This window comes from Strigops habroptila, chromosome Z (genome assembly GCF_004027225.2).
Source record: "Strigops habroptila isolate Jane chromosome Z, bStrHab1.2.pri, whole genome shotgun sequence".
Classification (NCBI taxonomy): Eukaryota; Metazoa; Chordata; class Aves; order Psittaciformes; family Psittacidae; genus Strigops; species Strigops habroptila.
The window spans coordinates 68,416,941-68,430,025 of record NC_044302.2 but is presented as its reverse complement, the minus strand read 5'-3'; the positions used below and the strand labels follow the sequence as shown (position 1 = coordinate 68,430,025).

The 13,085-nt window shown below is 36.5% G+C and overlaps 1 protein-coding gene across 4 annotated transcripts in view; it reads right to left on the bottom strand.

Moving 5' to 3' along the window:
• TTC39B (tetratricopeptide repeat domain 39B) overlaps positions 1 to 13,085 on the bottom strand; it is a 70,344-nt gene that overhangs the window by 23,224 nt on the left and 34,035 nt on the right. For all 4 annotated transcript variants that reach the window (XR_003989109.2, XM_030469922.2, XM_030469924.2 and 1 more), the window contains exons 3-6: positions 4,526 to 4,630; positions 3,099 to 3,230; positions 1,483 to 1,559; positions 220 to 287 (exon numbers count right to left, since the gene is read on the bottom strand). Coding sequence is in view for 3 of the 4 variants with exons in the window: in XM_030469922.2 (XP_030325782.1) it covers positions 220 to 287; positions 1,483 to 1,559; positions 3,099 to 3,230; positions 4,526 to 4,630 (382 nt within the window). In the remaining variant the exon portion in view is untranslated. The remainder of the gene's footprint in view (positions 1 to 219; positions 288 to 1,482; positions 1,560 to 3,098; positions 3,231 to 4,525; positions 4,631 to 13,085) is intronic.

Sequence of the window (13,085 nt, the reverse complement as noted above, 5' to 3'; positions counted from 1 at the left end):
CAATAACATCTTTGGTTGTTCATATAAACAAAGAGAGGATTCTGCCCGGTATCACAGCATTTGCCATACTTTCAATCACTGCCATGAACTAACATTCATTCCCTAGGAAAGGTCTTGGTTTTTAAACACTGTATCTATTGCAGGAAGGGTATTTTACAATTACTAACATCTTCCCATTAAACTGCTACATAGAGATACAAAATAAACAAGCAATTTTACCTGCACAAAGATGAGACCTGCTTTCTGTAGCAAACATTCAGCATAGCAGATTTCAGCATGCATTTCCTCTATGTAAGAAAGAAAAGTTATTCATTGTCAGCAACGTTATTGTTAATTCTCTTTCTGGGGTCAATGGAACAAACAAAATGTAAACAAGATTCTGCTGCTGCTTTGACAACTGCTGAATAATAGCTGTAACACATAAATTCCCAATAGAAGTCCTCTATCTCACTTCTCAAATAAAACCTTTGATCTTGTCAGAGCTCAACTCTGGGCAAAAGCTACTTGTCATTGTGATGGATGATCTCCTGTACTTCCCATTGATCCTAAGTTTAAATATCAGCCTACAGTAAGTCTTCCAATCGTCCTTCCATGACTTAGAAAAAACTTTTACAGATGAATGGTAACACTCACTGTGGCTCAGGCTTTTCCTCAGTCCAGTAACACATTATTAACAGGTTTTCACCAAGTCATGCTCAACAGACTGAAAGCCCTGGGCAGACTTTCTGTCCCCATGCAGCACTAAAGTACATCTGACTCAACACACATGACATGAGTTACTCTGCACTCATGCTACAAGACCAGCCACATGCACAAGGCTGCTGTATATACAGTGCACACGTGGTGAGTTTGATGTGCCCAGAATTAAAAAAGATTCTTTTGTGTCAGGTTAGAAAAAAAAAAAAATGCATACTTGATTCTGCCTGTATCAGAAATAGGAGATCAGCATTTTCAGAGCCATGAACAATGTACTGATACCATTTCCCAAAACACCTTAAGGCAAAACAGATAAGCACAAAACTTGTTAATATATTCAGGTTCTGATGCAACTAATGATGAGGACATATTCCATAGCACCAATGATTCTTAAACTTCTGGGAACTGTCTTAAGTAAAAAAAAAAAAGAAAACCAAAACAAAAAAAAACAGGAAAATAAAATCAATCATGGAAATCTCTCTTCAGTCCTATAACGTGTTGAGAAAGGCATTCCTTAATTCATGCATGCTCAAAGCCAAAAGAAAATTTGGCTGAATCCCCCATTTTGAGAAGCTTTGCATTCAAGTTAAAAAAAAAAAAAAAAAACCAAAAAAAAAACAACCAAAAACCAAAACAAACAACAAACACCATAAAGGTGGTTGCTTTGCTTGTTTTTCACTGTAGGACACTAGTCGAGTTACAGAGTTAAGCATATTCATACACATTGGTAAGGTGCTTTTCAGCTTTTTTCACTTTGTTATTTTAATTGTATTATAAATCACTTACCTTCACTCAACTGATCCACTGACTGTTTAGAAACTAGACTGGACAAGGATTCCACCACAGTGCTTCTTTTCCTGAATCTAAATCAGTTGTACATGGAAGAAAAGAAACCCACACAGCATGAGCGACATTTCAATATAAACTTGAACTTAATTATTTATAATTCTCAACTATTTCTTACCAGAATTTATAGCCATTCTTAGTAAAGTGAAGATTTGCCAATAACTGCAATTCTTTGAGCAGTCTAATCATGGCCCCTTGTATGGGTCTCTGCACAGAAGCCTACCCAACCTTAATTCACGTTCTAAGCATTTATTTGATCTATTTTAAGTGTACAACAGCTTCCACTCCACTTCCACCAACCAGCTGCAGACGTCTCTCTGACTGTGGGCAAGCCACTTATGAACTGGACTTCAAAGTCTTATGAATTACTTTTTTTCCATTTCTTAAATTTGCACTCAGAATTAGAATGAAAATTCAAAAGGAGCTGTTTTCAACATAATAAAAACATAGATACTTATGTATTTTATGTCAGTTATGATGCCAAAACATGTTTTACTTTCAACATATTTTACTTTCAACAGATCTCAACTGTCCATGTTATAAATTGCTAGTTTATTTTAGTAAGGCTCTCCAAAAATGAATTCATTACTGTTTACACAAATAATTCAGCCTTACGAAGAAGCTAAAGAAACAATTCTACATTCAGAAAAGGAATGTACTGTGTAAGCCAGGAAGTCATTGGTAATAAACACTGAGCTTATCATTTGTTTACATTATTCCATTAATGGTCTATTAAGGCAATTCTTCTGGCAATTCTTCACCTCTGAGTGTTTGATTACCTTTATCTCGCATTTTTATGAGTTTTGTTACAAACTAGACCACAGCATAAAAGTTTGTATCCTGCAAAGATAGAGACATTTAATTTTTGGACATATTAAACAATATAGCCTTGACAACCCATTTTCTAAGTGGCTTGCTCTTTTTTAAAAAAAGAAAAAAAAAAAAAAATCACTAACAACTTCTGTTTTCTAGTATATTTCATTGTTGTTCCAGAAGCAAAAGGTTCAGATCATTCTTGACTTTTAAAGTAAACTGAACGCATTCGTAGCATTAATGACAAAATTGCTTTGGTTTTAGGAAAAACCTCAGTAGGAGCTTAATCTTATTAGACTATCTGGTCTGCCTTTGAGAACAACTAAAAGAAGAAAAGAAAAATTAAAAAATGATGAAAGGGGAAAATCAAAATACAGAGCTTTTGAATTGTTCAACTGTTGCGGTTTAAGCCCAGCTGATAACTCACCCATGACAAACTCAGTCATGGGTAGATATAGATCAAGCAGTTCAACCATGTAGTGTCACCTTACACATAGGTCTTCATAGCCAATCAACCACTTAACTACCTTGAGAGGCTATAAGCACCTTGACCCAACAAGTCTGTGGTTTCCACATATCCTTACCAAGAATAATTGGATAGTGAGACCTACTCCACCTTCCCAAATTTAGATCATTATCATACCAACAACAACCTGCTTTGAAAGCGTACTGACAGCTGGGATATTTCATAAGGAACAATTAGTGGATTAAGCACCTCACAGATGTTCATTGCTTGTGCTTACCTTTGGCAGGTTTGCAAAGCTTCCTTCATTGCAGAAATTCCCATTTGTATATCCTGCTGTTCAAAAGTCATAGCAGCTTGCATAACTAAAATAGTGCTGTACCCAAGGGCATGGTACATACTATCCTTAGACCTAGGACAAACATATAAATGTTGTGCATTTAAACAAAACTTAAAATTACAATATAAAATCAAATGCTGAGACACTTGCATTAATTTGTGAAAAGACAGAAAAATAAAGCAGGAAAGTAATGGATATGAGAACATAATACCATCTTCTACAGGCTGCTCCATGTCTGCCTCCACAGGATCTGCAGCAAGTTCTAGAGAATGTCCAAACTGGGTTACGTAACTATTTGCACTTATATCCCATTTATAGTACATTGGTGTACCTATGTAATTTAGCTAATTAAACCTTGATATAAATACTCATTCTTCTGCTTTTACTTAATGGAAGGACAATCCTTCTAACATTACTACTTTATCCAAAGAACAAAAGTCTGCATTTATGTCATAGAAATGTCAGTACACACATGCTCAGTCCTGCAAAAAAGGCTACACTGAACTATCCTGGCTTTCAACAATGTAATTACACAATTAAAAAAAAAAAAAAATGGAAAGTGGTTACGGGAGGTCATATCCTCAAATCTACCAGTTGCAGCAGAACTATTGCCAATGTTATGTCAGGTGAACTCAGGTTTTGTGTAACCAAGTGTCAAGGAAATGAAGACTGCATAGCCCTCTGGCAGCCCTTCTGGTAGTATATTACTAATGTACGTTTTCCTAATGTCCAGTTTGAACCTCCTAAACCTCAGCTTATGGTGACTGCCTCTTCTTCTACTATCTGCCACTACAGATAAGGATGTCTCTTTACCTTGTTTCACTAACACAAGCTACAGATCCCTCTGACACATCGCAACATCAAACACATCTTTGAGAGACAGACAGGAGAAGAACAATGAACGGGATTCAGATTCCAGTCCTAAAGAAAAACCACCCAGATTGCCTTCTCATGCAGTCACAAGTATGCTAGTTTTATCCTATCAACACTGCATTGTTTTTTACTTCTCTGTATCTGCACTGCCATGCTCCTCAGTAAGCAAAGGCAACAGAGGAGCAGGCAGAATTAGTCAAAAGATCAAAAGGTGGGCTTTACGGGTAAACACTACTGTGACTCAAATGTAATATAATAGACTAACAAAACAATTCAGTGCTTCATTAATAGGTTTTGTGATGGCCTTAAGAAGGAAAAAGCACACAGCTAAAACCTAAAGATACTAAGAAATGTTTTTGGACAAAAGGGAATAAGTGAAAACTACTATCTTCAGAGGCCTTAATCTTCAGCAACCAGACAGCATACTTTACACTATCTGTTTACAGACTTCAGCAAATAACATTATTTGAATTCAGCAAATAACAGGACCTCACCATGGCCGAAGTATTTCCAGGGCTTCAGAGAACTTATTGTTCAGAAATAAGTTCAGTGCCATTGAACATTCTTCCAGAGCACATTTGATATCCATCTTGGATGCCCTAAAAAGATTCTTAGTTTAGTCAAATTGTAAATAGAAACACAAAAGTTAAAAGATTTTTTCCCCTTATGTAACAGATCTTTTATAGCCATTTTATTGCTCATTTTTAAAATCTAACTTTACAAAAACAAGTCATTTGCTTAACATTTCATCCATGCTACACTGGTGTGCTCCCTTTGCTAATCTAAGTGATGTTTATGGTTTTGTCCTCCTTTCATAACCAGTCAATATACAATGGAGTAATTTTTGCTACTATATGTAACATAAATACTCAAAAATTATCACTGTGTCCAAGCTCTCAATTCTCCATATTAATACAAGTGCAGTTTCAAACTCTGTATTCAAATCTAAATCTCAAGAAAGATGGCAAAATATTTTTGTCTAAGAAAGCAGCGAACAGACCTCACTCCGCAAGCAGCTACACCAAAAATAGTCCTGCCAGAAGCCTGCAGCTATGCCAAAAGCTTTCGTTCTTCCTAATTCACTTCAAGTAAAATCACTTCACTTGCTTAAGAGGAAGCCATCTAACAAAACCACTATCTCTGCCAGTTTTGGCTGAAAGACTTCAGAGCACTCATAAATTGCTTCATCAGCAGAACTGGTGACAAACTGGACATACATGATACTGACAAATAGCTAGAAGCTATATAGCCTTCAGCATGCACAGCTGGATCTGGAAAGATGATCTGTCTACATCTTTAAAACTACAGGTTTAGGCTCTATAATGGTCTTTATCCAAGTAAGGTTAAACAATTGTAAGCAACAGATCGTGTCAATGCTGACCAAAAGAGTAGGACCCTGAAGGAAGAATTTAATAAGAGAAACGAGAGGAGTGCCCTGCTCTAAATCTGACAGTAGCACACACACAAGAAACAAACCATGAAAAAGGGGGATGTGAAAATATAACCAGACAGAGGTTTACACGGACTCATCAACTTTCCCTACTCCCCTACTCTCCCCATTACCCAAAAGCTTTAAAAACATTGGTTCTGTTTTTCGCATTGTTCTGGGGAGAAAATTGGGATAAAGGATAGATGACATCCCAAACCCCTTTTCAGCTTTATTTTCTGTCAATTTTTAGTGGCAGGATTTGATAAATTCACCTTCCGTTAAAAAAAAAAAAAAAAAAAATAAAAAAAAAAAAATCTCTAACTCAGTACTTGGCAACTACTGGATATTTATTATTATATAATATATATAATACATATTATTATTGAATACACCAAACAGCAAATCCCACCCTTCATAATGAAGTAGTTAATAGCTCAACAGTGGAAATCAGGACATTTTTATAATCAGACTGTTACAAACAATTTTAAATACCTTTATTTTCTCCCACACTGGGATTCAACTTCATTATTATGTATGCCATTTTAAGATCTGTGTAATTTTGTGTAGCAAAAGCCTACAGTTCTCAAAGACTGAAGCATTCTCAGCTCTGCTTCAAGTGTTACTGTTAGCCACTGGATAAGCTCTCACGACCTTCAGCTGCACACATACTGCAGGAATTCTCAGTGCAACCTACAGCCCTGATCTCCAGCTGTCCAATGGAAGCACCACTGTCATGCCAGCAGAGAAGGGGCACCATGGTGATCCAATCTCACCTGCAACACAGCTGCCTCTTTTACCATGTGCATAGGTTTCCTGCCAGCTCATCACACTCCATGTTTTATCCAAATACCTAGGCCTAGGCAAGGGCCTGGGGAACAAATACTGCAACACAGCCCATATTTGCCCTGCTGTATAGGGTACAGGTACAGACACCAAAGTCTTTATTAGCCTGTACTGATTTATACTGTACAGCTACTGGAGAGCAGATCTATTATATTTGTGTTCTCTTCATTGCTGGCCTATGTCACCGACATACTGTCCTGTTGTCAGTATCGGTTTATGTTCTCTCACTTAAATACCCTTAAGAAGATAGGTATCTAAAATGCTTTTTCTTAAAAGTATTTCAGGGAAGTTACTGTACAGCAAGTTTACTTACATCCATGTATAAATACACAAGCCCCAATAACAAAAATCTTTCAGATAAAGCCATAGCAATATTCCTTCCTGGAAAATGAACCTACAGACCAAGAAAGGCAGGTAGAAGACACGTAGAATATTTCTATCTCCTCATATCACAAATTCACACCTATACTTTAGTTTTGGGGGAAAAACAAAGCAAGACAAAACACACATACACACACACACACACACACACACAAAAACGAAAAAAAAAAAAAAAGAAAAAAAAAGGAGGAAAAAAGAAAACCAGAACAAAAACTCCCAAAACAACCCAAAACCAAACACCAACCTATCAAGGTCAACTGCAAACTAATTTTGTATTTTGCATGTCTTAGCTGCTAAATCCAGAAATCAAAATAACCTGAGGCATTTAGTTTAGATATCTGCCAGAGCCTCAGCTTTGACACCTCTCATACTCCCGAAGTTCTTGCCAGAGCCTGGATCAAAAGAACCATATGCTCTAGAATATGAAGCATCCTGCTTATTCAGCAAAAGAACGGATTTAGCACTTCTCACTGAATCTGCTCAGCACGTTAAAGGTTTCCCTTTAACAACAATCATCAGAAAATAAGCATGCTTAAGATCCTACACTTCCCATTTATTAAAGCAGAATTAAAACATTTATCAAAATAAATACTAAGAAATCAATTGTATTTTAGTGCATTCAAACTCTTGAGTATGTAAATAAATCTGTCCAAATTAAAATATTTAGACAAAAGTAGAGAAATGTATGCATTTGCATGTCCTCTTCAAAGATCTTAAATAGAATGCCCTCCAAAGAACTGTGCTAAGAAATAAAAAAACCCAAGTCATTTATAATGACCAAAAGTTCTGTAAAATGCTCAATTTTATTACCTAATTCCATGAATACCATCTGCTAACAAGTAATTTCTAAGTAACTAATTTTTTGCTAGATTTAGAGGCTGTTTTGGTTTCTTATCTGGTATACAACAGGCAAGGACCCAAGTTAGTCCCTCAATAACATGCTGTCACCAACACCACTATGTGTTCCCATGCTTCTATATCCTCCTTTCACACTTGTTTTTTTAGAAAACTAAGTTTCACTCAGTCCATGCCAGTTTAAATTACATATTCTATTTGCTCTGTCCTTCCCATTAGGAAAAATGACTGGTTGTTTTAAAAAAATTTCTCAAGAAAGGAAAAGAGGGGGGTATTCTTTTTTAAAACCAACTTTGCAGCGATTGTCTTAAAAAAAAAAAATAAAAAAAATCCAGTAATAAAAGCTGAGATCTACTAGATGGCAAGAATTAGTTTTTACTCTCTCATACCTGTGCACCACAGCTATTTTGTGACTAGTACTGACGCAGTGCCCTGTTCCCTGTGTCTTCCAGTACAAATTCCAGTTACCATATTAACAGGGGAAGGGTGGAGGTGGTGAATCTTTAAAATTGCAGAGGACAGATGGACCTTCTGGACCCCACCCAGAACATTTGAGGTGGGCCAAGAACTCTGTGAACTATAAGAATAGAAAAACCCAAGATGAGGCGATGACCTGCTACACAGAATATGGAAGACCTATGAATGGTCATCTGAAGTAAGAGAGGGAAGAGAACAGCAAGCAAGATACGTGTAATCACACAGTACATTAAAGAATCTGAGGGAAGGTGGATCATTCATAACAGCAGGTAATTTAACAAGTGATCTCTGCTTTATTCACTTAGTTGTAAAATACTTAGATTCAGCCTAGAAAGAGTAAGAAAGCTTCCTACTTTCACTTCATATGAAAAATTACAGCGAACAAATAGTATCACAGTACCCCGCCACTACACATTTTTCTGAATGCACAGATCAAGATATAAGGGCAATGTACTACTTCCACTGCTTCACCAAGCCTCATCTTAGTGAGAAGAAATAAATTTTCTGTATTTGTATGCTGTAAATCTGCACACTTCCTACCCTCCAATCAGCAACTGCTGGAACTTCATTTGGAAGAAAAATACGATCTTTATTTTGTGTAACACAGCCATGGACATAACGTCTTTTTAGCTGTTATCAAAGAGGATCATTAGCCATCAGGCTCCCAAACACCATCAAACCACCACCTCCAGCAACACCAGCGTACGCATCAGTATTTGTAAAATGATTCCATAAATGAGGTTCCTTAAACAACAGAGCCCTGGCACTCCATCAAAACTATCTTTTCCTATTAAACGAGTAAGCAGCAGATCTCTCCAGCATGTTGCTGTCATGGTCTTTCCCTGTGTTACAGACTAGTTCCTGTGCTTCTGCCTTTATGTGTTACCAGAGCCTTCAGACAATGCAAATAATATTCCTTATGTCAATACAGTTACTCTTACACCAGCAAGCTTATGAAATTATTCTGCCACTTCAGATATAAAACTTGGGAAGCCAGTTTCCTGAGACTCTTATTTTTGAGAAGTGAATCATATGCTCTACTAAAGAGTCTCCTTTCTAATTACTCTTCACATGTATTTTCTACTGTTTTCCTTCATCCTGTAGCAGATGAACACAACCACAAGCAATCACTCCAACTCAGATTCATAACTTGACACCAGAACAGTCAGAAGAAAGGAGTGTACTGACTCAAAAGCAACTTGGCTATCTTCACTGGCAAACTGGCAGAGGTTCAGAAGAAGCCCATTTCCTCCTCTCTCACCAAAACATGGAAAACCAACTTCTACAGCAAGTTAACAGACTGATGAACAGTTCAATGAGCAATACTGATTCACACTCTCTTTCTGACTCATGTTCTTCTCCTTCTGTCTTAGTCTTATGTTGGCAATCTCATTTTTTTCCTTAGTTCTACATACAGTTTTGTAGAATTGACAGAAATTTAACACATTTTATCACCTCAGATGAGCATATGCTTTCATTTATGCTGGAGTAGACTACATTTCTACTTCAGTGAAATTACTACGGATTTTAGACACAGTGAATACAATTCACTTCTAAGAAAATGAAAAGGAAAAAAGAAGAAGAAAAAAGTGCTATATTGGGTGTTAAACAAAGACAATAATGTCACATTTCAAGGAGAATAAAACACCACTCTGTTACTGCCTAGGTACTTAAAGTAAGGGTATCTTTTCCCAACACACAGCAGTTTGGTTTTTTTTTTACATTACATTCTCACTAGTATTTCAAACATCTTTTATGAAAAAAGAATAAATGTTTTGAATTCCAGCAACAGCTTATGTTACTCTGAGCTACTCATGAAACTGTTCCAATACAGTGGGAGTATACTGCCCCTACTTGGAGCTGCGATAGAAACAAAGCATAAGAATACTGACTTGAAAACCCTAAGCTGTATTGGAATATTCACTATTAACATGACAACCCTCAGACATACACAAAGCAAGAGCACTAGCAATGTCCAAACAGATTACAGCTTATTAAGCCACTTCCCTTTTTTTCCCTACAGGTTAATTAAAAAAGGGAGCACAACTACTAGCCCAAAACAAATGAAAAGGTCATTGCTCTAGTCTTTAAAAGAAAGTTATTTTAATGTGTAATGAGTTAGGCAATAACACCTACCTTCACGCTAGAGCTGTGTAAGAGCATGCCTGAGAAGCAGCTATATACCTAAAATCGAGTATATACTTGGTACATGCTGCTGTCTTTGTATCTGCAGGATATTTAGTCAGCTTTTAATATAATCACCCTTGATGCAATGATCTACCAACTCTTCTCTTGAAAGGAGATTCAGGAGCTAAAAAATAGAACTGCAGAAAAGGTTACCTTGAATCTAACTATATTTTCTACATTTTACATCATATATTTAGGACTCAGTTCCACATTGCTTTATTAACATGAGCTGGGCTTGAATGTGCAAGCAGTGCTTTGCATGAATAAGGATTGCAGAATTTAGTTTCTGAACTTCTAAAAGCATCTGTTGGCTCTTTTACAACATAGTCAAAATAATCGGCTTTGTATGATAAATAACATTTCATTCCTAGCACCTTAGTCTTGTACAGCTACAGCTCTTGCTAACAAAAGTTTCACTGTGCTATAGTTACTAAAATATTTGAAGTTTTTAGTGGGAGAAAAGCAAAACTTGGGGGGGGGAAGACTACAAAAACATGAAACTAGCAATAATAATTAGTTTTAAGATACCCAAATTACACATATCTGACATAAACAAAAGGAATGAGAATAAGGTCTTCTAAAAATTGAGGGGTATACAAGACAGCATGGTATTTGGATGTTACAGATCAAGAAAACAAGATGCATTGCATCTAAGAGAATACTTTCCCAGAAAATAAATACTTAATATTTATTGACACTTAATACTTAGAGAAGTGACACTTAATACTACTAGGAAGAAAATTAACTCTATCTCAGCTGAAATCAGGACAGTTGTCAGACTTTTACAGTAAACTTTAAGCAGAAAAAGCAAACTAGTGTCCCTGTCCATGGTTAACAGATAAGAAACACTGCTACCTTGTCTGTTTAAGGAAACATCATTGTACTATGATTCCTGGTACCTACTTAATGTTCCTCAAAATAGATAGTGGTCTCCTATCTCTGTGAAATGTTTTCAGGATTGCTCATCTCCTTATGAACTCTTTTGAATATATGTGTCCTTGAAAAATCTATTACAGGACTGCATTTGGCCTTCTTTTTTATATGTGCAGCTAGCACCTGCAAAGATTTGCATTTCCAGCAGGAAATTCACATTAAAACTAACATATGTCTATCCATTGTATCTAACGTGTATCCACTGTATCTGAGCAAGCATACACAAAACTCAACTATTCGTTCTGCTATCTGGAAATATCTTAAAATACTTTTCCTCATATTTTGAAAGCACAGTACTCCTCACCATTAAGTTAGCCATTTGAGAAGAAAAGTCTTTTTCAACTTATCACTCTCACCCACCACTCATACTTAAGCCAATGGTAATGCTTCTGCTTAGTGATGTGCCAAAATTCACTTTGGATCATTTCCTAAGAGACAATGTCATTTGCTATCATGCTTATTGATCATTTGCACAGACACCAAGTTGCAATCTCATCAGATAAACAAGACACTATGTAGGACTACTACCCTACCTACCCCAGAGCAGCAGGTGACACCACTCCTCACGACAAATACCTACCAACAATGCTACGACATGAAGCAAACGCTAACATAAAGATGCTTATTGCCAAATCCCACCCAAAATATTCTGCTAGGTCTACATTTTATGTTCAGCATAGTTCAGCAAAGGGTGGCTGAAGGCTTACAAAGTCCTCAGCAGTGCAATTTACAGACTCATATACAGTGAACGTTAGGAAATGTTCATAAAAGCAAAGAGAGTAGCTTTCTAGTTATGTTGGATTTTCTTCTTTTTACAAGAGACTACTTCTAAAACTCAGAAGTATGGGTCTTCTCTTTGGCTTGTTTTTTTTTTAAATAAATACAAGCAGAGATGCACCACTTTCAAGAACAATTTCTGAAACTAAGTTTGAATCTAAGGAACCCTCCTGAAAGTATAGCATGTATTATTCTCTCTGAGGACTACTGACCTGAGTAATAAACTGCACAAACCCCTCATGCCAACACTATGCTAGTGCTGGCATATGCCTTTCAGTATCTTGCTGGCAATGTACAGGACTCAGGCTCTGAAAAAGCAAGGTGCATGAGGCAAGCCTCCATAAAGCTGGATTTTCTTCTTCTATCTGTATGCATGCTATGCATCCCTCCCATCTCGAGAACGATTCAGAAAGGTGGAAGTAAATCAAGCAACCTTTCTCACACTTAAATGTTTCATGCCGCTAACAAATCAAAATATGTTAAATCTTCTACGGTAACACGACCACAGTATTTTTAAATTGCCAATAACTTCCAGTTTACAAACAAAAAGCATCTTTGACACAATGTGCTAGTTTAGAAATAATCAAGGAAAGATATAAGACTGCGTGACCAACAGTTTCTTCTATCGCAAACAAAACTCTCTGCAAACTTCTACCATTTCATCTAAAACTCAGACTTCGACACCACTTATCTTCACACAATAGAAAAACCTTAAGCCATATGGCTAAAAGTTTGAAATTATTTCCAACTTACATAAATGACTTCCTATCCTAGGCTACTAGCATTAATATAGAAAGTCTACAATAAACACAGCTATCTGATCAGTATAGCAAACGTGAGCTTTTTTACCCGTACAATAAACCCACTAGTCGCAGTTTACCTTTATACCAAATTCTGCATTCACAGAATCATAGAATCATTTAGATTGGAATACACATCACTTCTTATGAGAAGCATGAATAAAATTGTGTAGTTTACATATTCAGTGGAAATGTTATCACCTTATGGAAAGCATTGAAAATAATTTCATGCTGATGCAAGACTTTATTCCCTTGGAGGCATAGTGTCTTCACTGTTTCAGAACTTCACCAACACATACTGTAGTCTGGGTGCTAAACATTCATTTAAGGAAACCCAACTGGCAGCAAAACTATCCAGTAATGTGCTAGCCA